Source organism: Carex rostrata, chromosome 11 (assembly GCF_964058835.1).
Source record: "Carex rostrata chromosome 11, lpCarRost1.2, whole genome shotgun sequence".
NCBI lineage: Eukaryota > Viridiplantae > Streptophyta > Magnoliopsida > Poales > Cyperaceae > Carex > Carex rostrata.
The window spans coordinates 10497336-10523621 of record NC_135928.1 but is presented as its reverse complement, the minus strand read 5'-3'; the positions used below and the strand labels follow the sequence as shown (position 1 = coordinate 10523621).

The 26286-nt window shown below is 33.2% G+C and overlaps 3 protein-coding genes and 2 non-coding genes across 7 annotated transcripts; 3 read left to right on the top strand and 2 right to left on the bottom strand.

Moving 5' to 3' along the window:
* Positions 1 to 105: 105 nt before the first annotated feature.
* LOC144561938 (S-adenosyl-L-methionine-dependent methyltransferases superfamily protein) lies at positions 106 to 2266 on the bottom strand. Its single transcript, XM_078311044.1, has 4 exons — positions 1992 to 2266; positions 1677 to 1908; positions 1445 to 1597; positions 106 to 913 (listed from the first exon to the last, which is right to left on the bottom strand). Exons 1-4 carry the CDS (start codon positions 2199 to 2201, stop codon positions 300 to 302), a joined length of 1209 nt encoding a protein of 402 aa, XP_078167170.1. The 5' UTR covers positions 2202 to 2266; the 3' UTR covers positions 106 to 299.
* Positions 2267 to 3466: 1200 nt separating this feature from the next.
* TRNAI-AAU (transfer RNA isoleucine (anticodon AAU)) lies at positions 3467 to 3540 on the bottom strand. Its single transcript has one exon. It is a non-coding gene; the product is annotated as a tRNA-Ile (tRNA).
* A 4468-nt stretch (positions 3541 to 8008) lies between these two features.
* LOC144561883 (uncharacterized) lies at positions 8009 to 10643 on the top strand. Of its 2 annotated transcripts, none has more exons than XM_078310983.1 (3): positions 8009 to 8163; positions 8263 to 9632; positions 10254 to 10643. In XM_078310983.1, exons 2-3 carry the CDS (start codon positions 8316 to 8318, stop codon positions 10395 to 10397), a joined length of 1461 nt encoding a protein of 486 aa, XP_078167109.1. In that variant the 5' UTR covers positions 8009 to 8163; positions 8263 to 8315; the 3' UTR covers positions 10398 to 10643. The 2 variants fall into 2 exon arrangements, with proteins under 2 accessions (XP_078167109.1, XP_078167108.1); XM_078310982.1 differs by having other exon boundaries at positions 8012 to 8163; positions 10242 to 10643.
* A 2295-nt stretch (positions 10644 to 12938) lies between these two features.
* LOC144561977 (uncharacterized) lies at positions 12939 to 19378 on the top strand. 2 transcript variants are annotated; one of them, XM_078311083.1, is made up of 8 exons: positions 12939 to 13152; positions 13877 to 14832; positions 16073 to 16529; positions 16915 to 17076; positions 17419 to 17447; positions 17909 to 18008; positions 18605 to 18703; positions 19100 to 19378. In XM_078311083.1, the coding sequence occupies exons 2-8, from the start codon at positions 13898 to 13900 to the stop codon at positions 19160 to 19162; spliced, it is 1845 nt and encodes a 614-aa protein (XP_078167209.1). In that variant the 5' UTR covers positions 12939 to 13152; positions 13877 to 13897; the 3' UTR covers positions 19163 to 19378. The 2 variants fall into 2 exon arrangements, with proteins under 2 accessions (XP_078167209.1, XP_078167211.1); XM_078311085.1 differs by having other exon boundaries at positions 12942 to 13152; positions 16933 to 17076.
* Positions 19379 to 21012: 1634 nt separating this feature from the next.
* On the top strand, positions 21013 to 21083 carry TRNAG-GCC (transfer RNA glycine (anticodon GCC)). The gene has a single exon. It is a non-coding gene; the product is annotated as a tRNA-Gly (tRNA).
* The last annotated feature ends 5203 nt before the right edge of the window (positions 21084 to 26286 follow it).

Sequence of the window (26286 nt, the reverse complement as noted above, 5' to 3'; positions counted from 1 at the left end):
GTCCGTTGTTCTTTTCTAAATTTGATGGAATAACTACCTCCTTGTCAGAATGCAAAAGAAACTTCCTAATTTAATAAGGTTGAATACAAAAAGAAACATAGATTCATCAGAAGTAAAATGCATCTAACTCACATAATCATCTTCCATGTTTTTTTAAAATATAAAAGAGCTTCAATACGAGGTCTCTTTTTTTAATTGAAGGTATCTGGCTATTTATGACATAATGGAAAATGCAATGTAAACAAAGGAAGTTAAAAAATTATGAAAAAATATAACAAATAAAAAAAAGCTACAGAACATCACTTGACCAACATAAGCCCCCTCTTAACATAATCCAAGCAAGAAAACTTCAAATTCAACAGTGACTCAACCAAATTTGACTTTGATGCAAGCTGACTCAACAGTAAATTCCTGTTATCGAAAATCTTCCCTTTACATGCAACAAGAGTAATGTTACACAACTCCGGCACGGCCACTGTAAATGCTTCCCCAAAGTGCCCCTTATAAGCCCTGCAAACTTTCTGCACATACTTCCCCAAAGGCAACAAACTCTGGAAGAATGGAGAGTCATCACCTCCAGCAGGCACATCACAGTCTGAGTGAAGATTGACCACAACTGTGCCATGAACTGGGTTGACCCGGTTGACAAGGTTTGGTAGGAAATCCCCATTAATATCCCAAAGCTTGCAAGGGAATATATCATTCCCATCATATGCATCGACAAAAACTAAGTCATATATGTTCGAATCTTTTTGGATATAATCATGTGCATCAGATAAATGAATTGAGATTCGGCTTTCCAGGGTTTCATCCCATATGAAACGATGAGTTGGTTTAAAAGAAGGGAAGCCCATTGCTTCAACTGAGGCTTGTACAACAACCGGGTCAATTTCCACTACATGGACTCTAGCACCTAAATCATAAAGAAATAAAAAATAACAAAGGATTGCTATTAGCCTAGTTAAAGGCGGTTGAAACTGGTGAATGTGGTTCAAAGCTAAAATCAGGTCTTGGTTCATTTGGACTGGTTTTTTGTGTATTCAGATTATTTAAGGCTCATACTGATATCAGTTTTTGGCATCAAGGTGGGTCATAGAACCATCAGGTTATTCGGATCTTTGATGTTCTAAACTCGGCAAAAATTGCATTCAGGTTTGTGTTCATATGGGATCAACTTATTTGTAATGGTATGGCAACATTCAGATTCCTAGTTAAATTTCCGGCCAGGTCAGATCAGGTACTGATTGCAGGTCGGATTGGTTTAAGATTGGTCAGGTAATTGGATGTTTGGGTTCAGTTGAGTCCAGTGTGGATTATACTTGACTATAGGTTGGTCAGATTACTGATTGAACAAGGTTTAGCTGGTAATTCAGGTCAGGTCAGATTTTTGCTAGCTCAGTCTATGATTTTTGCATTACCAGTATAACAAAAGCGAAGTATTCACCTTTTATTTTACTAGCTAGAAAGAGCGGTATGGTACCACCTCCATGGCCGATACACAAAATGTTCATGCTCTTCTTTCCTAAAACAGCTTGAAGGAGATCAAATGAGGAAGAGGCCAGAGCTGTCAACCCAACCGATACCATGCTCTTTACATCTAACAAACATAAATACCAATTAAATACAAAATTGTAACAAGAATAAAAACCCATAAAATAATATCTGAAAAAACATACAGGGAACAGCCAGACAGTGAGATTGTTGCATCAAGATCACTGATCCTGGATCGGATGGTTGACAAGCAGCCATCACTTTAACCGTGCTCTGACGAGTGTCATCGTTAAACCGGAGAGTGCGCCACTGGTACCCAAGCACCTTAAATTGTTCATCTTTCCTATTCGATTCTGGATGCATTTTGGTATACCTGTGTTGGAGCCATTTCTCAGTCTGAAACCATTGCTCCACTGACTGAATGTATCATAAGGTCAGAATTCAATTCAATTCAATTCAAAAAAAGGAATTTAACTGAGGCGAGAAAAAAGGGATTTAACTGGTGTTGAAGCGGGAGAGGTGGCAACAGAGACGATGCCATTGCCGTGGTTGGAGACCTTACGGAAAATGGTATGGCCGTCTGACGCTGGGTCCCACCACTCGGATGAGTAGGACCAATCTCCCTCGTCTACCACGCGGTGCCGGATAGATGACGACAGCCGTCGGATATGCCACCTGTCTCTGGTCGAGCCAGACAACCAACGCCACATGACATCAGAGGAAGTAAACTCTTAAGCCCTAAACCCTCAAAGAAGCGGGTCCAGTAATAAGGGCGTGCTCCACAAACTCACGAGTGCGTATTCTCTGAGATATCTCAACTTTTGCGTGACCGACGTGTCCGGTGCCTATTCGGGGGCGATGTGAGGGGTCAGTATTATGTGTGCTTTGTGATTCGTGCTGTACTTATTTAAACGGTTGGGATTTTCCATAAAGTCACGCAAAGTTTGAGATATACGAATTCCACACTCACGTAGGATGGAAAAGAGGAATTCTTTTTAAGTTGGCACGAATCTCAAAGCTCAATAATACTGCTCTCCACGCTAGCTCGAATCTCAAATCATATGAGATTTAATTTCAAACCGTAAAGTAAGGATAAACCTTTACAGTACCTGAGAGTTTTAAACCACGTTACTCCGGTAAATATTATTTTAGGAATAAGGGAGAGGAGAGGGAAATTTAAGATAAAAAATAAATATTATTTTGAGTAGTTTATTAAATTTTTTATGATCTTAACTCTAAAATCTATTGAAATAATTTTAAATGACGAATTTTGAAAACGATTTTCTTCATGAATAATGTAATTTACATGTTAAATTTAAAATGAATTTTAGTATGAAGTCGTTAAAAAAAATAATGTTAATAAGTTAATTGTAATGCGTTCAATTTTTAATGATTTTTTTACCACTTTACTTTATACAAATTGTGATGCGTTTAATTAATTTGTTAATAATCTTTGCATATGCAAGATTACCACCGTGTCAATCTATATTTTTGCATTTAATTATATTTTGTTCGGATTTTGTCAAAAAAAAAATTGAACTAATTTCATCCAAAGTCAGATTAATATCGTCTGATGTGTGTTGAGATTCATACAAACAGATTTAAGATCTTACACCTTAGATCGTAATTACAAGAATATATGAGAATAACGATCAGGGACCAGGGACGGATGTGCTTTGTGAATCACATAAAGGTTTCCATTTTGTGGCTTTGTGATTCTGGTATCGTCTGAATCACAAACCACAAAATGGAAACCTTTATATGAATCACAAACCTCTGAGATATCTCAACCTGGTCTCGTCTGATGTGCTTTGTGATCGCCAGGTGGCAAGGTTGAATTGCTCACCTGGCGAGACCAGGGACGGGTTAGATCAACTGATCAAGTTAATTGGAAACAAGGCCGATTACCCAACAATGGGCCCAGAAATCTCGGCCCGTTTATTCTATAAATTCAAAAAAAAAAAAAAACAAATTATGGCCCATGCAGGTCTCGAACCTGCGACCTTCGCGTTATTAGCACGACGCTCTAACCAACTGAGCTAATAGGCCATTTTGATTTTATTCATCGCGTTATTTATATATTATTTATTTAAATCTTAGACAGTACTCCTAAATTATCTAGTAAAGAAACAGATAAAAGATTATAACTTCCAGATCATTCCAAGTGTTTGAAATAGACGATTTGGATTGAATATGATCAAATAGTAAGGCTTTATATGCGCCTGAATAGTACAATATTGCTTAAAACGTTTTAGGTTTGAATTTGAATTCATCAAAAATAATATAAAATAGTTATAATCTTAATAATATGAAAAGAGTATTATTTTTTTTCATTATTCCGAATATTATAAATGATGTTTAGATTATGAGGAGGGTTCAAATGCCTCTATTTTTGTGCCTCCACTATGTCTCCATTTTTAAAATTTTTAATAATTCAAAATTTAAAACTTAAAAGTCAAAATAAAATCATTGGATATGATCTACATCATTTTATGTATGCATGTGTAAAAAATTATGACATTTTAATTTTATTTTGGTTGTCATCAAGAACTTGTAAAAAACGTACTAATGTTGATAATTTCTAGACGTTGATTTTTCAACTTATTGATTCATACAAAAACAAAATTGAAATGTGATATTTTTTTTTATGAGCACGTAGAGAAAATAACATAAATCATATCTAACGGTTTTATTTTTACTTTTTAGTTTTAAATTTTAAGTTATTAAAGTTTTAAAAAATAAAGGCATGATGAAGGCACAAAAAATAAAAGCATTTGAAATCTCCTGTTAGATTATATGATTCGGAATAATATTAGCTCTAAAATTGTTAATTTTGTTATTCCTATGAAATATTAAATATTTAAACGAGAGCGATGCAAATTTTCTCTGGTTCGCAAATCAGTAATAGAAGACCATTTTCATTGAATAATTAAATGATATAAATGTAAAATTGAACAGTTATTTTTTCAATTTTCTTTTAGATTCTTTTATCTTCTTTTGTAATTTCAAATATCACCGATATTTTATCTAACGAAATGTGAAGGCGTAATCCTTTATTTAAAAAAAAGGTACAAATTATAAGACGGTTTTTTGGTTTAACAATTTATCTCGATTTTTTTATTTACTATAAAAAAACATTTAACCCCAATTTTTTGAAAAATTCCATATTTACAGGATTGTGATGTATTTAATATCACACTGAGTGAATTAATTTGTATATTGCAATACCAGCAGGGTAGTACCACATTTTTAAACTACGATCCTCATAAATATGAAAAATAGAATTATATGTTTTCTTTTAAGATGGTAAATAAAATAATTATGCAATTTATCTGTGTTAAACCAGACAGTTCAAATGCGTATTCGGGAATTGGATTTTTCCCAAATAGCTTTGAATGTATCTTATTTAAAACCGGACCTAATTAAGTTGTTCAATATATTTTAAGATTTATGTGAACAAATTTAGAACTTAAATGATTTGTAAATCTAAATCGTTCATACAAACTTTGAAATGAATCAGACAGTTTAAGTCTGACTTTATAAGACTCCGTTCAAAACTCTTGAATAATAAACCGATCCATTCGAGAATTAACCTTTGATCCACTAATAAAAGTAATGCCCTCTGCATAGAATATGGCAGATTTAAAATTCAGATAAAAATTTCTTTGTAAATATTAAATAATTAGATTTAAGTAGCTTAACTTTCAACCTTTACTCAAAAAGAAAAAAAAAAAAACCCTCATACAAACTCGAATTCATATAACCTAATTAGGTAGAATAAACTTATTTATGTTTAAATCCACACCGTCTGATCAGAATTTGATTAAATATCAAAGGGATTTCGTGTATTTCATCTCAAAGTGAATTGATCCGGATTCTGATCGGACAATTCAGATCTAAACAAAAATATATTTTTTTTCTTTTTTGAGGAAAGAATTAAAAATATTTCTGTTGCCTCAGACTCTTGAGAGTCAGTGAAGCGTATCCTCTGCGGAGTCGTAAGCTGCGAAGCTTTTGATATGGTCTGTTCATTTTTAATCAGATGGACCAAATCAAATCTCTGTAGTTCTTAGTTTAAATTTTGAGAATTTTTTCAATTCCGACAAGATCTGATCTGATCCGTCCAAACAAAAATAAACGGATCAGATTAAAAACTCTGCACAGCTTCACAGCTTACGACTCCGCAGATGATATGCTTCCTGAGAGTCAGGGGATATAGACTCGTCAGTGAAATTTTTTTATAAACCATAAATAGAAAAACAATTTTTAGAGAACCAGCATGATTGTTTTTTTTTTTTGAAAAACCACAAAGACCGAGTGGAGCATTCGGTCTCCACTTTTTTTTTTTCTCCAGACCGAATGCTCCACTCGGTCTCACTCTTTTTTCAACTTTTCCGTGCGGCAAACGGTGTGGCATATGTTTTATGTATATGTATAGAGTGACTTGAAATTTTAAAATCCAAAAGGTCGATCCGAACCGTTCATCTTGTTTTCCATATTTATATGTGCTTGGAGATCAAATTTTAGATTTTTCTGAATTTTTTTACTATTTATTAAGCCACTTTGAAAATTGTTGATCCAACGGTGGCTGCTAATTTTACTATTTTGTTATGCCATCGTTGGATCAACAATTTTCGAAGTGACATAATAAATAGTAAAAAAATTCAGAAAAATGTAAAATTTGGTCTCCAAGCACATATTAATATGAAAAATAAGATGAACGGTTCGGATCGACTTTTTAGATTTTAAAATTTCAAGTCACTCTCTATACATAAACATAAAAGGATTATTCGGATCTTATGTGGCCAAATCTGTGAAAAATTGAAAAAAATGGTGAGACCGAGTGGAGCATTCGGTCTGGAGAAAAAAAAAAGTGGAGACCGAATGCTCCACTCGGTCTTTGTGGTTTTTCAAAAAAAAAAAAAATCATACTGGTTCTCTAAAAATTGTTTTTCTATTTATGGTTTATAAAAAAATTCCCTCGTCAGTCGTCAGCTCTACCAATTTGGATGTGGTAAATTAATAAATAAAAACAAAATGGGAGGAATCTGAGTGGCCCCTCATGGCACAGAAAAAAGACAGCATGTAACACAATGCGTCACATGCCACAAAACCAAAGCAAAGGACAGACACTGGCAACGGGCTTGATTTAAGAGAAAAAGACAGCAAAAAGAAAAGGACAGACAATACTGTTGTGACTCGTGGAGTAATAATCAATCAAGACCGGATCAGGTTCATATTTGTTATTTGACTGAGCAGGTGAGGTAAACAATAAATAGTACAAGATGGTCAAATATTAGAGCTCTGACTGACAGTACTGACAAGCCTAGTCAGTAGTCAGACGACTGGGGAGGAATTCAATTGAACATAATTTTTTTACTAAAAAAAAAAATGAACCGAATATTTCATTTATAGAAATTATTTAAAAAAATAATAGATGAATTGGTATGAGATTTTGATCACTAAAAAGAATTGAAATTTTTTTTTTTTAATTTTCGTTTTTGGATTCCTTTAGTTTAGAAATAGAATTGTTTGTGACTTTAGGCTATTTTAAAAGAACCGAAAAAAAATCCATTCCTTCTATGAAATTAAAATTTTCATTCAATTTACTATTACTTAAAATTATTTTTATAAATAAATAATTCTGCAATTGAGCGTTCCATGACGGCGCAGAATCAAACAGGATCAGAATGAGGTAAGGAAATTATCTTTTTTGTTTTTGTTTTTGTTAAAGTTTAGATTCTTAGAAAATAGTTATTTGAACTTCCTACATAGAACTTGATAATATAAGAAAATACTGCTATGAATATGAATTGGAGGACAATGACAGTATAATACATTTAGTCATATGCATGTAATAATTAAATAAAATATAGCTATTATAATTTACCTAATTCATATATACTTATACAAGACTCAAATGTAAAAGTAACAACTCTTACAGATTGGTATTCTAATTTTAAAAAAATTGGGGATCAGATTGTAAAAGATCCAATGATAAGAGACGTTAGCGAGCCACACTGTTTTAACCCAATAAAACAAACCCCCACGGGCCCACTTCTCTGACAAGCCTGATCTACCTCTTCTCTTGACTGTCCCTGTAACCCGTCAAAACCGGAGAGAAAATTAAATTGAAGAAAAACAACTAAACAAGAAACCAGAATCATAAATGTGCAAAGCCTGAAAGCCCCCATTAACATTAACATTAACACTTACTAGCCGTTGTATATCCAAAAATTAGAAGTTTTTAACTGCAAGATTGCATTTTAAAATGGTTCGGTTTATTGGAACCTGAGAATCATTTAGAACCATTTCTTTTTTATTTCTTATATTCATATCATCACATGGGCCATGTTGTAATAAAGTCTGAGGTGGCTATTAAACATTTTACCAAACAACCTTCTAAGTTCTATCTATCTTCCAGCTTCTACTTTTAATTTATTCAAATTACCAGAATCTCTGTGATAAGAGGAAACAAAAACGAGGAGACAAAACATCCTCTATCTCTCCCCATCTCTTTGCTTTCTTTCTTCTCTCTCTCTCTCTCTCTCTCACACACACACACACACACACACACACACACACACATGCACAAGCACACAAAGAAATTCTCCTTCAAGTTGTTTTCTTGGTTGTGAAAAATTTGAAAGCTAAGACTAGGGCTCCTATTTGGTTAGTACTCTTATATAGAAATGTATATATCATTTCAATTTTTTTTTCTTTTCTTTATTATTTAGTACTAATTGTATGTTTCATTCTACACTTTTACAGCAAAGAAAACAGAAATTTATCTTATCTCAATCAACCAAAGCCAAACACAAGCAATGGAATTGAATTTACTGAATGAAATAGATAGCGGTGGAAAAAGGTTCAGCAACAATAACCTGTTACACAAATTATCAGAATTTGGTGAATATTCCAAGAAGGCACATTGCAAGATCCCCTTGAATTTTGACCCAAATCAGAAAAGAAAGAAAATAAAAGAAAATTCAAGCCCCAGTAAGAAGCTCATGCAAACTGGCACCGATTTGGCTCAAGTCATGTATGACTCGTTTCGTATTACAATACCTGCAGATTTGGTTTCAATAGATCATGTCATTAAAAGCTTGAAACACCATAGAAGAACACAAAGCATAAATGACATAAATGATTTCTCTATTAGTTCCCCTTTATCTAATTCAGGCTATATCAGTAGATGTACCTCAGAGAGATGGATCTTTGATTCCATCGAGCGACCGGTGCCCACTAAAAAGTTACCAAAATATCCTTTGAATTTGGGTAAATTTTCCATGGATTCAGGTCCAAAATCATCAGGTATTATTCATACAAAATGGAAGGATGGTTTGCCATATTTTGAGTTCCATCTAAGAGGTAAATCTGGAGAATACCTTGTTGCCAACCCTCTAAAGGTAGATAATTTAAATAATAGAGGCCTAGATTATATTTACTTGTTTCATAAGTGGGTATCAAAGAAAAATGGTTCAAACTTTGTGGGTATGATGGAGGTATCAAGTTCTTTGGTTTTAAATTCTGGAAGTTGTTGCAGCTATGTAGACACAGAATTTGTTTTGTTCAGCACCGATACCAGAGATAGTAATTTTTGCTGCACAAAGAATACGGGATTTATGAAGAAAGCATTCGAAATTTTAAGACCGAACAATCCATTCAGTAGGACCAAAAGTACCAGAAGAGGCACCTTTGGTGAATCTAGTGTAGTTGATGAATCATCTTTTACAAACTTTCTCTCTCAAGAATTCCCATCCAATTTTGAATCATGTGCAACTGTTGTGAGAAGTTATCAATACAAAAACGAAAAGGAGCCAATTTCCGGGGGCTGGGGTCTAAATTTTCTTCCAAAGGTTGCATATAGTGAAAGAAATGGAGAAAATTCTGAAGAAAAGGAGAGAAAAATTGGTGTAGAATTAAGTGTTTTACTACCGAGTGGAGTTCATGGAAGTCCAGATACTGTAAATGCGGGTCCCACAAGGCTAATTGAGAGATGGAGGTCCGGTGGGTTGTGTGATTGCGGTGGCTGGGATTTGGGATGCCCTATTACTGTGCTTAAAAACGACAGCTCAATCAGTAACAAAGAAGATTCACTTCAAGTTAATGCAAATGGTTCAATTGATCTATCTATTGAGGTGAGATTCTATCACTAATTAAGTTTCATTTGTCTGAAAATTAATTATATTTATTGTTGTTAGTTTATCTATGATGTCTTCCTGGTAAACAAGTTAGCGGGCTAGCATATCGAAAAGAAAAGAACATTATTTTTTTCCATCCATAATTTCTTTTTTACTGAAAAAAATTCTATATTTGGTCCCCTTGTTATGAGTAAATACTTAGTCTCCTTTTGTTCAAATTTTTTCGTTTCCTCTTCTCTCCAGTCTTGAGTACTTTATACAGCCCACCTGTCAGAGCGTATCAGTTCAGGTCTTTATTAGCTCATTGTTACTGGTAAAGGTATACATACTGCTCCTTTATGTTACCAGATATTAGCATTTCACAGCCTCAATTACCCCAGCCATATGATCACTATGCTGATTTTACTGTGATTCTGTAAAGTTTTAAGCGTAAAAAAAACCCCATAAGAAAAATTTTAATGACGAGAAAAGTAGCCCGGAAATTTGTATAAAATTGGGATCAAACAATAATCCCTGCTACAGACTGATGTCTAAAGTTTTTGTTAAGTAAACTATTTTTTTGCAATATACAAGAAGAAACAATTCTAATTCTAGTGTAATTATCAGTGTTCAAAGCAGGGAAATCCGATGATCAGAATATCAGGAGAAAAGGAAGCAACTAATGTGGTCTATATCAACAAAATGTTGTCAGCTCTGCAATGCTTCTCCGTTGCAGTTGCCGTTCTGCACCAACAAATTCCCGACTTGTGTCGAAAGATATGAGAAAATTTAGCTTCTTATGGTCAAATGTTGATACCGGTTCTTTAAAAGATTTGTATAGAGCTGATGATTTTGATATAGAAATGCTGTAATTGTAGGTCATGATTGTTTCTTAGTACTTGCTACAAAGTTCATTATGTGTTTGTAGAGTATTTTGCTGTCAATCAAGGTCTAATGATGCTTGAACCTTCTACTACTATTTCTATGTAAGGAAATGAGAAATATGGTGTGGAGTACTTATTATTTAACTGATTGTAAATTTTGTAGGTCATCAACTTCAACTAGGGGTGAAAACGGTATGGATAATATCCGATTTGTATTTGAAAACTTAGATGTGAATATCCGATATCTGAATATTCGCGTGGATAAGGATACTGATATGGTTTTACGTTTCAATTATTCGGAACCATATATTTTAATATATATTATGAAAAATTTATATTATTCATTATTATAATTAGATAAATATTATGAACTTTAATATTTGTTTATATTATTTTAATAAATATACCAACTGATCCGGATCCGTACCCGTATACGTTTGATATGTTTGATATCTGTATCTGTATCTGGAAAATGAAAAAAAGATATGAATATAGTTTTACTACTATCCGCTCCGTTTTCACCCCTAACTTCAACCTTCGTAAAATTTATTTTCATTTTCAACTGAAATTACTTGCCTAACTAAAAAATTGAATATATGAAACTATAATATATTAATATGTCAATTTAAGTCTTTTGGAGTGGTAAATTTCGCGATAAATTATCTTGTAAAAATTATGGGTTTTCAAAATTTTAGAACTGGATTAAAAATGAATTACCAGCTCTGCATAATGAATTTATGACTAGATATAAGTTTAGAAGCTAATATTTTGAAAAATTAATACGCAACTTAATGAGTATTTTAAATTTTGAAAATTTTTGGACCTGAAGGCATTACAATGTATTTGATAGAATCTTACTAGTTTTACCAATAATAGAATAATTTGTATTTCAAATTGGAAATATGCCGAAAATTCAGCGAAGATTATTAATCTACCGCCCCATTTTATTAAATTGGTAAATATGAACTAAAAAAAAAAAAGTTAGGAATTCCCTACTAAAAATAAATTTGGGCTGAAAAATTTGAGGCTTTAAAGCCCAAATTAGATACACTTTCAAATGAGCGATGTTGAGCCCAATGTAAAAAAAGTGGCCAGGCCCAGGGGAGATAAATTTGTAAATTTGGGCCCACGACGCAGTGTCACTGTGTCAGTGCGCACGCCATGACGCGATATATAACATTATCATCATATCGTGGTCAAAAGGACACCGTCCATTGTTAGAACTTAGAATGGAGAAGGGAACATGTTATTATACACGCACACGTGCGCACACATGTATTTTCAGATTTATAAAGTCTCGTTATATTAAAAATGGAATGAGAAGACAAATTTATCGAATAGAAATATATTCCTATTTGTGCTCTGTGTATATTTAAAGAAAAATCAATATTTCTAATAAAAAAAGGACCAACACTATTAACAACATGATTTTAAATTAAACTCGCAATTAAAACAATAATCGAAATATTATTGCATATGACAAAACCCACCTGACATTGTAACTTGTAAGAATTGACTGACCTGTATCGGTCACTTTTATTTTTTTATAACTATTTGTTTTTTGTGTTAAAAAAGGAAAGAAAAGCAAAAAAAAAGAAAAGAAAGAAGATTTGTTATTTTTTATAACTATTTATCAACACTATTGACTAGGCGCTAAAATTTCAATTCAAATATATTGATTTTAATTTTTGAGATTTGTAGAATCTAAAGATGCTATCTTCATATTAATTGTATAACCCGAAAATAATGAGTGCGCTGGTTCTTTTTTTAATATTTAAAATAAACTAACATTATATTAGATATTTTTAGATAGTTAATATTGACAAAACAACTCGAGGAAAACAATTAAAATAAATTAATAAATATTTATATTATATAAATACATCTGTAGTATATCTACAAAAGATTGTGTTCACTGAACTTCCAAATCAAATACCTCTGTAGTATATCTTAAAAAAAAAAAAAAAAATGATTCCTTCGCTGTATATCTTCAAACGATTTGCTCCGTAAATGGCAAGTTAATTAGAATTACATATTCTGCGGTACCTCAAATTTTGAGTTATTTCAGGATGAATCTGGACCGTCCGATCTATTTAAGCACGAAAATTAAACAGATCCCGTGAATAACCAGATTGCTGGATTCTAATCCCAAGATCTAAAATAGATTCCTTTGTAGGATATCTTCAAACGATTTTGCTCCGTAAATGGCAAGTTACTTGAACTTACATATTCTGCGGTACCTCAAATTTGAGTTACTTGAGGACAAATCAGAACTGTCCGATCTATTTTGGCACGAAAAATTAAAGGTATCCCGTGATTCCCGTGAATAACCAGATTGCCAGATTCTGATCTCAAGATCTGAGTTAATGCAGAGGATATAAATATCCGTACCCTATATAATGTAACATTCTCCCGAATTACGTTAGCCCCCAATTTTATTTTCCGATCATAAATCGTTCGCAACGCACCCCCATTTGCCGTTTACGCTTTAAAAATCGAAGAATTAGCCAAAACTCACAAGCAAACTAAAAGCAAGAATTGGCGTAACTTTGCGGTGTTTCTTCCGATTGAAGCGTTCTTTCACCCAAAACCAAAACGCAGCCAATCGAATAGCGGTGCCTGAGCAGCCCCCTCGCTCCGTTTCTGCGTTTAAGGTATTTTTTCTGATTCGACTTGATGTAAAGACGTGAAATTCTAGATCATGGGTTATTGTAGTTTATTTTTTTAAGTAGATTATGAGTTACTTGCGGTAATTATAAAGAATTGCAGTAAATCTAGCCAATTCTACCTCAATTTGCACCAATTCGAGACTTTGGTAGAAAATTAGGGATCCTTCATTTTGTTTTCATCCTTTCTGATCCTCTGATTGGGGGTCCTTTGTAAAAAAATTAAATGTAAAGTTCATGCTATCTTTATGAATCCATAACTAATTTACCTTTGAAGAAATTTAAATTTAAACTTCGCACCATCTTATTTGTATCCACCATGCATTGGCTTGATTCTTTCAGGAGTCGCAACAATTTGACTTGCCTAATTTTGTTTTAAGTTTAACCGAACAATTTGTTATACCCCTTTAATGCTTCTATGGTGCTAAGAAAGGAAACTTGGTGCAGTTTAGTCATTTATTACGTATGTACTAATTTTAATAAGACTTTATGAGCACGTAGATATATTCATAGGAATACTAATCTTTTTTTAGTCCGTAGATAAAAGAATCCACTGCTGTAACCATTTTTCAAGTTCTGTATGCAAATATTACAACACTATGTCATATATTTAAATTTTGTAAGGAGAAAAATGTAAAAATATAACTGTAGGGATGTAAATGCTCTCTTTTTGGTCTATTTTTTAATTTCTTTGGATTATCTAAACTTGCAGGGTTCTATCAATAATTTTGAGATGAATCCTGAATTCAGTCTTGAAGTCCCTGACACTCCTGATAGAATCCGAAGTCCTGTCGACCTACAAACAGGTCAATTAAACCAAAATGGACGATCAAGAAACTTGAGATTAGGTCTAAGCGGCAGAGTCGAACAACCTATCATCTTAAGCTCTCCTGCCACACCGAAGGATGAACAAAGGAAAAGAAAATCCCCTTCGTCAGTAATCTTAATTTCAGAAAGTTCAATTTCTGAATCTCGCTACAACAAGAAGGGAAAGAGTGTGGTTCAAGAGGTCGAAGATGAAAGTCGCAGGGGGCCTACTTTCAGGGACAATAAAGGTAAGGGGAAATTGGATGCAGGTGCCTATGTTGACATTCAAGATATAAGGCCCGACCATTCTGGCTTGAATTCTCCACCTAGGCGTGTAGGACAGAGATTTCTGGTGCGAAGCAGTGCTATTGCTCCAAGCAATACTGCAAGGGGAAATGTAGCATTTAATGGTGGGGGCACCGGAGGGGCTTTGAATACTCCAAAGTTGGGAGAAGAACGTAATAGGGGGCTCTCTATAAGGGACAATGAAGGAAAGGGTAAATTCGATGTGGATGCAAGTAATGATGCTATTTGTGTAATAAGCCCCGACCAGTCCGGTTTGAGTTTGCCACCTCAGCCTGTGAGGCGTAGGTATTTGGTACGAAATGGTGTGATTGATCCTAGAAACATTGCAGAGAGAAGTGCAACATCTAAAGAGGATGCGAATGCTCCAAAGCGGAGTGAGGTTGAGGCAGACCGAAGGGAAATTGTACCACAGCCTTCAGCTGTTATGCTGTGCAGGTCTGGTGCGCAGGGCCCACAGCATGCTGGTTCTTCATCTGGTGGAGGGGCAGGAGAGGATAAGTTACTAAGTGAGATAGTTGCTGATGATCTTTTCGAAAGGGTGATCAGATCAACAAGGTTTGATTTTAAAACCTAACCATCCTTTGTTTATAGCAATATTATTTGTTTATATGGAAATAGTTTGTTGTTTAGTGGCTATTTGATTATTTTCGCAATCTTCTTTTGCGAGATTAGAAAGAATCATTCAAGAAGGCCCACAAAGACCTCTAAGTGCGTTAATTTAGGAAACCCTAATTAAAAATTATTTAGAAAATGAGCTTGTTTGGTGGCTATTTGATTATTTACGCAATCTTATATTGCGAAATTAAAAAGAATCATTCAAGAAGGCCCAAAAAGACCTAAAGTGCAGTAATATAGGAACCCTAATTAAAATTTATTCAGAAAATGAACTTGTTTAGTGGCTATTTGATTATTTACGCAATCCTCTTTTGCGAAATTAAAAAGAATCATTCAAGAAGGCACAATAAGACCTAAAGTGCGTTAATATAGGAAACCCTAATTAAAATTATTCAGAAAATGAGCTGTGTGCTATAGTGGCATAAATTGCACGGCAGGATATATTGCACATTTTATCCAATTAGGAGTATCTTATTTATGATAGTATGTGAATATGGTAATATGTAATTTTGAAATTTTTAGAATACAGATACACTGTTTTTAGTGTAATTATATCTTTATGCTTTTTGTTACAGAAAAACAGTATATATTTATTTAAATGAAATCTATCTATATGATAATAATTTGGAATTCAAAATTATTGTTCTTTAAATTTTTTATTTCACATAAATTTGTACACTGGTTGCAAATTAATGGGTCAATGAGGGAGTTAAATAGGGAGAACGAAAAAATAAATCGAAATTAGCTAAATTTTATTGGAAAACTGTAAAAACACAACTACTACGGAGTTCACAAAAATTACAGGGTTAAACATGAAAGTTCTGAACTTTATTTGAGCTCCGGAACATTGCATTAATCCCACATTCTTTTTCAATAAATCCTGAACTCTATCATCCCTTTATATAAGCGAGGGTAGGGTAGGCGTTTGGGAATCCTCATGGTGCAGCAGCATCTGTGTGGTCTTCTGTGCAGTACATGTGTCCATACATGGCAGCCTTAGTGCATGCATTGCATGAGTATCCACATCAGATTTATATCTGATATGGCTGAATTTGTTTGCTTGGAGTTGGAAGATGAGTGTGAAATTTGTGGAAGGTTCTGTTTTCCATTAGTTCTCTTTCCTTTTTTTTTAAGATTTTCTAAATTTTTCGTACTTGTTAATTTTATAATAATTTTACAGCGGTGCTACCTCAAACACCAGCAGTTGGAGAAGCACACATAGCAATAGACCTGGTCGATTCAATCAAACCTCCACTGGAAGCAGTAGGCCCAACACAGCTGTCTCAACCGCTTCAACTCATGTAACACCTTTGCCGACTTCTGGTGCGTTATCATCAACCAATAGCACTGGGGAAATAGGAGGACACCCAAGGCAAAGAGGAAGAGCTGGGTCATCATCTCTCCATAGGGGTGAGAGCTCTAGTATGACCAATCTGTCTGCGGCAGCTAGAGCTAGGGGAAGGGGTTTCCAGGCCCAAAGAGCTGTTGTTCGACCTGTTATTGACGTGGACGAGATCCAATCGCCTGATTCTGGAGCTGCTGTGCGGGCCCGACAGCTGGCACATGATGAGATGATTGCTAGACAGCTCCAGGAGGAATTCAACAATGAAATTCCAGTGGATTGGGGCATGGAGGAGGTTAGTATTTCCTTTTTATGTTTTTCATCCTCTTTTCCTGAGAAGATAAAAAAAAAAAAAAGTAAATTAAGGATAATCACTCTTATAAACTTGAAACTTTTAGCAAGCACTTGATTCAATTTTCTTCAAATTATCATAAGAACTTTAACATAATTGATTGCTGTGGGAAATAATTAGTTTTAGCCCTCAATTTTCCTCTTTATTGTTATTTGAACTTTGTTTGTGTTTGTTATAGGGCTGATTCATTTGCTTTTAACAAAAGCAAGGTGAAATGAAATACCATAATCCCACTGATGAATTCATAAAACACAATATTTGAAAACATGAACTTTGTGGTAATTTTCATTTTTTCTTGCTATGGGTAAGTGGGCCTGAATTTTATCAGTACATTGAAATTGAACAGATGGATGCAAGAATAGCCATGTCACTTCAACAAGAGGAAGATGCTATGCGTGCTTCTTCTATTCGCCGGAGGGCACCTCGGGCACCTCGGGTCGGGAGATCTGCTCAGTTTGTGAATGCTTCTTCCTTTGTCAGAAACAATGCTGTAAGTAGATTTACGTACACTATAGTGTATAATTTGTGCTCTTTGTTTTGAAGGAAGGACAGCAGTAGTTAGTACTGTTACGTTTAACGTTTGGCACTGCTACTGCTTTCTATCTTTTAAGCCTTTTATTATTATTATTACCTTTTGTTGGGGTTAGTTATACAAAAGTTTAGGCCAGTTGTGCTTCAAGCAGTCTAATTTGGAATGCTACGGCTGCACAATTGGTGGTTCCGTGAAAGAAAGATTGATCTATTCTTTTGCTTAAGAAATTTATGTATTTTAATTTCTAATGTGGATTTATTGCTCATTTTCTCCTTTTTTTTCCTTTCTTATCTTCTCCAGGCTCAGCAGATTCATCGGGATTTCAATCCGTAAGTGTTCTTATTTGTTTTAAGTACTACATGTGCTTTGTTGTTTTCAATAATATAATATGATAGCTTAGAGCTTTAATCTTTTTGACGGTAGCACTACTAAATTGTAATTAATGGATAACTAATTGTTATGCGTAACCCATGTAAAACTCTGTTCTTTTTTTTTTAATGAAATCTCCATAGTAGGTGTTTGGCCTGCTACATAAAAAAGAATATAGTTTATTTGGTTAAATGTCTCGACTTTTCATATATACCCCAGCAGAATCATAGGCAACTTTTCACACACCTGAGAAACCACCTGATCTTTTTCACACTCTCCCCATTTATTCAAAAAGTAAATTGTCCGAAGTAAACCCATTTCTTAGTCTTCAATCAGCACCAACAGTGATTAAATGGAGATGCTTCAAAGATTATCATAGCTATATCAGGAGTCACTAATTATTATTTTTAAATATATTTAGACATGACTATGAAGCACTACTGGCGCTGGATGAGGACAACCATCAGCACACTGGTGCTTCCACTAGCCAGATAAACAGCCTTCCAGAGTCTGTTGTGAAGGTACACTTTTCTACTCCTTTTTTTTTTGGAAGTTTTGCCTTCCAACAATTTGATTGACAATTAAAAAAGTTCTTACAAGATCCTAATCTATAATTTACTCACACTCTATGTACATGCTAATCACTCAAAAGCATGAAACTAGATATATTTACAAAATCAGGTCATGACCAGATTCCCGTGCACCCAGCTGGCCAGCCCCCTTCTAACTAGTTTCAACCGAACACTACCCAGTTGTGCACATCCATTGCTAGGCTTTCTGGCTTTGTCTTATCTGAAAAAGTCCGCCTGTTCCTTTCCTTCCAAAGCGCCCATAAGCCTAATAATCCTGTCCAGAACCTTGCCGCATAGCTACATTCCCAAAAGAGATGCTCTCTTGTTTCCATGTCAGGTGTATAACACAATTTGCACCCTGTTGGTACCGTACATCCCCTTCTTTCCAGTGTCTTCTGCGTGAGTATTTTGTTTTGCATTGTCAACCAGAGAAAAATCCTTACCTTTGGTGGTGCTTTGATCTTCCAAATTTTCTTGTTCATGACCGAGCATACGCCCTGTCATGCATGCAACTGAAAATAATAAATTAATGCTGTTTTGTTCAGTCTTGCAACTTTGAGGAGCCTTGTGCAGTGTGCCTTGAGACTCCTTCGATTGGAGAGACAATTCGGCATCTGCCATGCTTGCATAAGTTCCATAAAGATGTAAGCCATTTTATTTATCTCATCTATTTCATTTTAGTGCAATTTATAAGGGTATTTTGCAAATTACAACCAATAAATAATTGATTTGCAACAAAGGCATCATTCCTCATATTTGCAAACCCTATCCATGTCTTGTGAATTTGAAAATACTGTTACGGGAATACGTGAACCATCTCTGAGGTATTCATTTTAAATTTTTGCTTAAACATAACTTGGGTGTCAATTTTTGGGGATTTATTTACGCAATGGAAAAACTCTAGGTATAGTTTTAAATATGAGATGTTTAAGGAAAATGTGGTTGTGTTTTGCAGAAGTTAATATGTAAGCCTTTTCTTATATGCTTATAATTATTTTTTTTTTATTACAAGCTAATTTCTATCTAATAATTTGGGACAGTGCATTGACCAATGGCTCCAAAGAAAGAAAGAATGCCCAGTCTGCAAATGCAGCATCTTTTGAATTGGAGTTCTCTTGTGGACTTGTGGCACTTCAGATTGAAGAGCAGAAGTTTTTTTTTTATTGCGTAAAAAATATTGAATTATAATGTGGTTATTCCGTAGTTTGTTGTAAAGTTTAGTTGAACCTCCTTGAGGTCAGTTTGTTATAATGTTAGTTAAATCTAATTAGTCCTAATTGTTAGCTTTTTATAAAGCATTAGTTGGTTATTTTCTCTGATAGTCTCTCTCCTTATCCCTGTTACAACTCACGACACACACACACACACTGCAGCAAATAGTGACACAGAAATATGTTTAGATGATTTTTTTTCTATATTATGTAATTGATGATCCCTTCTGGGCAGTGTGATGCTTTAAAAGAATTGGCATTGTCTGTCAAGTAGTGTAAGAGTAACACTATGTGCCGATCTTCCGTTGCGCAGTGTGTGTGTGTGTGTGTGTGTGTGCTGCACGCTATACGGAATTATAAACAGATTTTGACGAGAGATTTTGAGATAGAAATTGTAAGAACTTGTAAACAATCGAACAGATCAGATTCTGCACTGATACTTGCTGTGTAGCACAAGATCTGAACTTGTGTCGCACTAGTGCTATTGAGCATTGATTGAGTCTCGGTCTATGAAGAAGATAAAAAATATATATATTTTGACATGGTAACGAACTAACGATGGAATCAAAGTAGTTAAGGAAGAAAAGCGAGCGAGAAGGATAACAACTTTACAATAACAGGAATATTCAGGAAGACAAGCAGGTGTCATAATTTTGTGGAATCACATCACAAGCAAACTAACCAGATAATTAGATAATCCAGGACTAGTGCCATGCCATTAACCGAATAATATGTGAATAGGACGTATCCTAGGGCTCCAAAAATTCCGAGTGTAACTTGTCCCTTTAATTTTAATCACTTTATTGGAACCGGTGACGAAGGGAATTCACATCCTCTCCATTACCTGATAAGGGAATCTTTTACAATTAGTACATCCGAACCGTTCTTTTTAACTTGGCACAAATCTCAAAGCCCAATAATACTGCCCCCCTACGCTAGTTTGAGATTCAAACTGGCTGAAATTTAATCTCAAACCGTAAAGTGAGAGGAATTCTCTACAGTACCTGAGAGGATATGAATCCGAAGGGCCAAAAAATATAATAGAATGAAATACAATTTTCAGAATATAACATAATTGTATAATTATTTAAAAAATAAGCATATTTTTTTTTTTGAAAAAAAATAAAACATGACAAAAGAAACCAAACATATTAATTTTGTTTTTAAACATGGATAAGCGTCTCCCGCTTGCCTCATGTGCCTTCGTCAGGATTCATATCTGAAAATTATAAAAATATGCTTATTTTTAAAATAATTAACAATTATGTTCTATTCTGAAAATTTTATCTCATTCTATTATATTTTTGGCTCTGCCCTGACTGGAGCTTGATAGTACAATGAAGTAGAAATGTAGAATAAAGTAACTTGATGTAGTATGGATTTAAAATTGTAAAATTTGCTATTAAATATTAAAATGGAAAAAATGATTAGATTTATATTTTAAAGATGAAAATATCTCCATGTGTTGTGCTAGAAAGGTCAAGCCATAAGGCCATAAGGGCAATTTTTTTTAAAGTTAGGGTATTTTGATACTTCAATTTCAAAACAGGCGCAAAGATAGTATATATTGAAAGTTCACGTTAAAATACTTTGACACATTATTCAGATTTCATTAAGGTGATAAATTGATTATTGATACTACTAAGCACAAGGACAGCCTTCAAAAAGTTCAGTTTCTAGACTAAAATATACTCTGTATTGATTTATTAAACTATTTAAAAAGAAAACAAATGAACACCAAAGCACCAGTGGTCTAGTGGTAGAATAGTACCCTGCCACGGTACAGACCCGGGTTCGATTCCCGGCTGGTGCATTGTATTTTTATCTCCTCATTATCCAAATGGAATCGTGGATGGTAAAATTGTCGCTCGAGGCAATAATAATAATAAAAAAAAAAAAAGGTTAGTATTGTTCTTCCAATCGTCACTGTCAATAATTAGTCAACACACGTCAATTTCAAAAACACTAATATTTTGTTAGCCACATGAGATTTTGAATTAAAGTCCCTCACGCATCATTTTTCTGATGTATTAGAAAAATATAAAATTTCTGAAAACATTGTCGTGTCCACGTGGAATTTGACTTCAGATCTCTACAGAATTCGGCTGCTGTTACATTGAATTCAAAGTGTTCTAAAGAAGAGTACAACATAAATTTGGGTGAATCTTGATTTTTGGTTGAAATAAACTACTAGCAATTTCAAAGAGGATGCAATTATCGTTAAGCATTTTTCGCCTATTTCTTCTCTAACACAAGGTCTATTTTTCGCCTATTTTTTCTATCTTTTTTCTTAAAAACAATATTTTTTGAAGGTGTCGAATAATGTAATAATGTGTGAAATTAGATTGGAAGACTGAAACGTAAAATGTAATAATGTGTGAAATTTGAATTAAATTTTTTACAATCATAAAATGAAATCTTAACCACTATAAGAGCGTTAAATTATATAAAAATCTAGAAGAAAAATAAAATAAAATTTAATATATGATTAACAAAATTTAAATCATTAAATTGATAAAAGTATCACTGCTTTGGCTGTTAATTCGCCTCTCAACTTAATAAAAGATAAGCTTTGCTTGTGTGTCCTACCAATTACCGTAATCAAAAATAGAAAGTTTATAGAAGGAAGCAAATTTTTTACTATGAAGCGTTGAGCCTATTAGGAAAAGGGGAGGTAGCATAATTGGCTAGGAATAAGTTCTAGAATTGTTGTACTCAAAGGTCGAGAGTTCGATTCTTCCTCACAACTTCGCAGCTTCTGCAAAGATTTTCAAAAAAAAAAAAAAATTGAGCCTATTAAGGAAAATTTATATTTTAGAATGTCGTATGTATTAATGGCGTTATAGTTTTTATGATCCGAAAACGCTATAACGATACTATAGCACTGCTATAGTGCGCTATTTAAAACCCTGATCTTTTGTGAATTTTTCTAGCATATACAATTTACACGTACTGAGAAATTTAACAAATGAAAAAAATAAAAATAATGCAAAAGTTCTCAAGATCAAACTAAGAACAAAAAACTGGCATGAAACTGTCAAGAAAATTATATCCTCTAAAATTGAGGAACATTTTTTTTTTGTTAATCTCATTCCCTTTAGCATAATGCGATATACACATGTTATCTTACCATATGTTTATTTAATATTTTCTATATTTATCATTATTCAATTTATTCAAATAAAAAGTAACAAATTGTAGATCTAGTATAATATATAATTAATCATCCATCAATGACGGATAACTGCTAAAAGTCTAAAACTAAACATTCAAAGGATTTTATGAATAAGTTTATCCTACATACATTTTATTTAAATAATGAGATTAATGATAACACATATAAATAACTTATAAATTTAGATAATATTTTAACAAATATCAAATTGATGTATTATAAAAGATAAATATATTTTCCTCAAAAAAAAAAAAGATAAATATATGTTAGAATTGTCTATTAGAGAAAAGAAAACATACAAAAATTAAAAATCTCAAGAGCATAAAATTAATGTTCTATAACAAACCCCCCACCCCCATCCCCCCATTTTCCCCGCACTCTCTCTCTTCCTTAACTGCCATATATTCCCCCACTAATTTCTCTAAAATTTTCCTTTTATCCCCCCACTAATTATAAGAAACCCCCCACTCCCATACCCGCATTAATTATGCATTCCTCTAATAACAATTCCCGCATTAATTATTGTTTTAAAAACAATCTGCGCATTAATTATACTGTTATCTAATAACAATCACCGTTAATAAATACTTATCTGTTAATTGATGTTCAAAAAAGTATTTATCATTATTTCTGAGAAGTATTTACCCATGTAACATAGAGTATTTATCATTATGTCTGAAAGTATTTATCATTGATGTTTTACTGTAAGTTGCAATTATGTCTGAGAAATATTTATCTATGTAATACAAAGTATTTATCCATGTAACATAAAGTATTTATCATTATGCATGAGAGTATTTATCATTGATGTCTTACTGAAAGTTGCAAGTATGTCTGAGAAGTATTTATCCATGTAACATAAAGTATTTATCAATATAATGTAAAGTATTTACCCATGTAACATAAAATATTTATCATTATGTCTCAGAGTATTTATCATTGGGTGAGAGGATTGTTTATTTAATGGTCTCCAGTTGTGCGGGGACGATTCAAAAAAATAAAGAAATTTTGTGCGGGAACAATTAATGAATTGATTTATTTTTTCATAAATAGAGATCATTGCATAGGGTTTAATACTTGATAAATTCAAGTTAAATACTTTGATGCTTCAAGTTAAATACTAACAGTTTTTTAAACGCTCATTAATGATTGAGCGGTCCCCCCATGTTTAATGGTCCCCAGTTGTGCGGGGACGATTAAAAAAAAAAGGAAATTTTGTGCGGGGACAATTAATGGATTGATTTATTCTTTCATAAATAGAGATCATTGCATAGGGTTTAATACCTGACAAATTCAAGGTAAATACTTTAATGCTTCAAGTTAAATACCCGCAGTTTTTTAAACGGTCATTAATGATTGAGTGGTCCTCCCATGTTTTTTTTGGCAGTATCTGCGGGGATAAATGCAGGGATAAACCTGCGGGGATTGTTATCACTGTCCATATATATAACAGGAGCAAAAATTATATATCCCAATAAAAAAAACCAAAAAAAAAAGAATCCATTATTTAATTTCTGTTACAAGGAGTCTGTCTCGGTCAATTGAAGTCAATGAATGCACTTGGATAGATATAATATTAATTAGTTACATAAATGCTTCTCATAAATGAATGCATGCGACAGTCAAGGATTTAATTTAACAAATAAATGTTGAATATTTTATACTGTCAATGATCAATGGATAATGCTCTTTTATACTTTTTATGATCTATAAATTTTTTAATTGATTTTCGAATCAGTGTTGATGATCAGAATCACTGTTCAATTCTTTTATGGGTCAGACTTATTAAGTCCGATTCATAAATTTTTTCTGTTTTTTTTGTAAATTCTCTGTGCAATTTTTTTAAAAGAAGAAAAAAACAATGAATCTGAGTCAATGAGTCCGATCTTACTATATTTAATAGAAACGAGATACTCTTTTTTTTTTCAGTAATTTCAAATTGTATAATTTCTATGGATAAAAAAATCTCCTCGTGAGCACAGGCTCTGCTTGAAAAAGTGATCAGTGCACAATCCTTTAATGAACCCCATCTCTATTTTTTTTATTCAAATTTAAAAAAAATAGCCGTGATTAAAAGCAATAGATTACCGTCAATTTTTTTCTATTAATATTGAACCAAGAGTAGAACTAGGGTGCTCTTAAGCTCACCAAAGTTTTAGTGAGCTGAACTCTAAAACTCATTAAATCAATTTCAAATGACGAATCCGAACCGTTGAAACTCGTCTACTTTACGTGTGATGCATCTACATGTGAAATTTTTAAACATTCGAATTAATTTAGTATAAAGTCAAGCGGTCAAAATTAGAAGGTTAATAAATTAATTTTAGTGCAGTCATTTTTGAACGTTTTTTGACCGCTTGACTTTATACTAAATTAATTCGAATGTTTAAAAATTTCACATGTAGATGCATCACACGTAAGGTAGGCGGGTTTCAACGGTTTGGATTCGCCATTTGAAATCGATTTAATGAGTTTTAGACTTAAGCTCACCAAAACTTTGGTGAGCTTAAGAGCACCCCAGTTCTACTCTTGAACCAATATATATACCGATTATTTATCTGGATCATATTAAATCTCGGACCTAGTATGTGTTTCATCCTAAATCTGAATTTTTTTTTAACTTATTTTTTGAAACAATCAAGTAAACAAATTCCAACTTACATTTTAGTTAAGTTTCGAGTTCTTTCAATCCGGGTACTTTTTTTTTTTTTTTGAAAACCGGGTACTTTTAAAATTTTATTATTTTTAAATAATACCAATAGAGATGTCAACGGATAGGTGGAAGCATTTTCATATCCATATCCATTATGATTATGAATAAATCTTTACCCTTATCCATCTTTCCGAATACGGTACATGTTGGATAAATGAATAAAAAAATGCCATTGATATTTTCGATTTGTGTTTTTGATAAAGTATTTTTCAAAACAAAAAAATAATAATAATAATGAATACAACTAATTTATATCATGAAAATTTAATAAAATACAAAACTTTATTGTATCATATATTATTTTCATACAAATATATATCTATGCATAAATTTATTTTTAAAAATTATCTTATACAAAAATGAATAAAATAACAAAACAAAATTATTATCCTTACCTGTATCTGATAAACTAATAAAAATAAAAACTTATTTTTATTCATATTTTCTAATACAATACAGATCGAATTGTCATTGACAGTTAGCACCCCTAACTACCAATAAAAAAATGGGCTCAATATAGAAAAAGTGGAATCTTTTACACTCGGGTGGTTTGCTGCAGGGGCTAAAAGAGGATAGGCGTTGTGGAACGCTATCCTCTGTGGAATTGTGTGGAGCTTTTAATCTGGTTCGTTCGTTTTGATCGGACGAACCAGATCAGAGGGAACTCAAATTTTAAGATCTGATTTGATCCGTCCGATTAAAACGAACGGACCAGATTAAAAAGCTCCGCACAACTCCGCAGACAATAATACGCAGAGATACTCTCCCAGGCCCGATTTTTTTATTTTTATCCAAAAATTAAATTGAATTTCAAAAATCAACCGAACCGCATTTCAAATTTTAAAAGTACCCAAACCGCTAAACGGTTAACCGGACCCTAGGTTCGGTTAACGGTTTAGCGGACCAAGGGTTCGGTTAACCGTTTAGCGAACCCTTGGTTCGGTTAACCGTTTAGCGGACCAAGGGTTTGGGTTCGGTTAACGGTTAACCGGATTCGTTGGTTCGCTGAACCGTTAACCGAACCCATTTTTTTTTTTTTTTTTTTTTTTTTTTTTTTTTTTTTTTTTTTTTTTTTTTTTTTAAAACAGAAAATTTTCAATTTTTTTTTCTATTGAAAATATACATGAA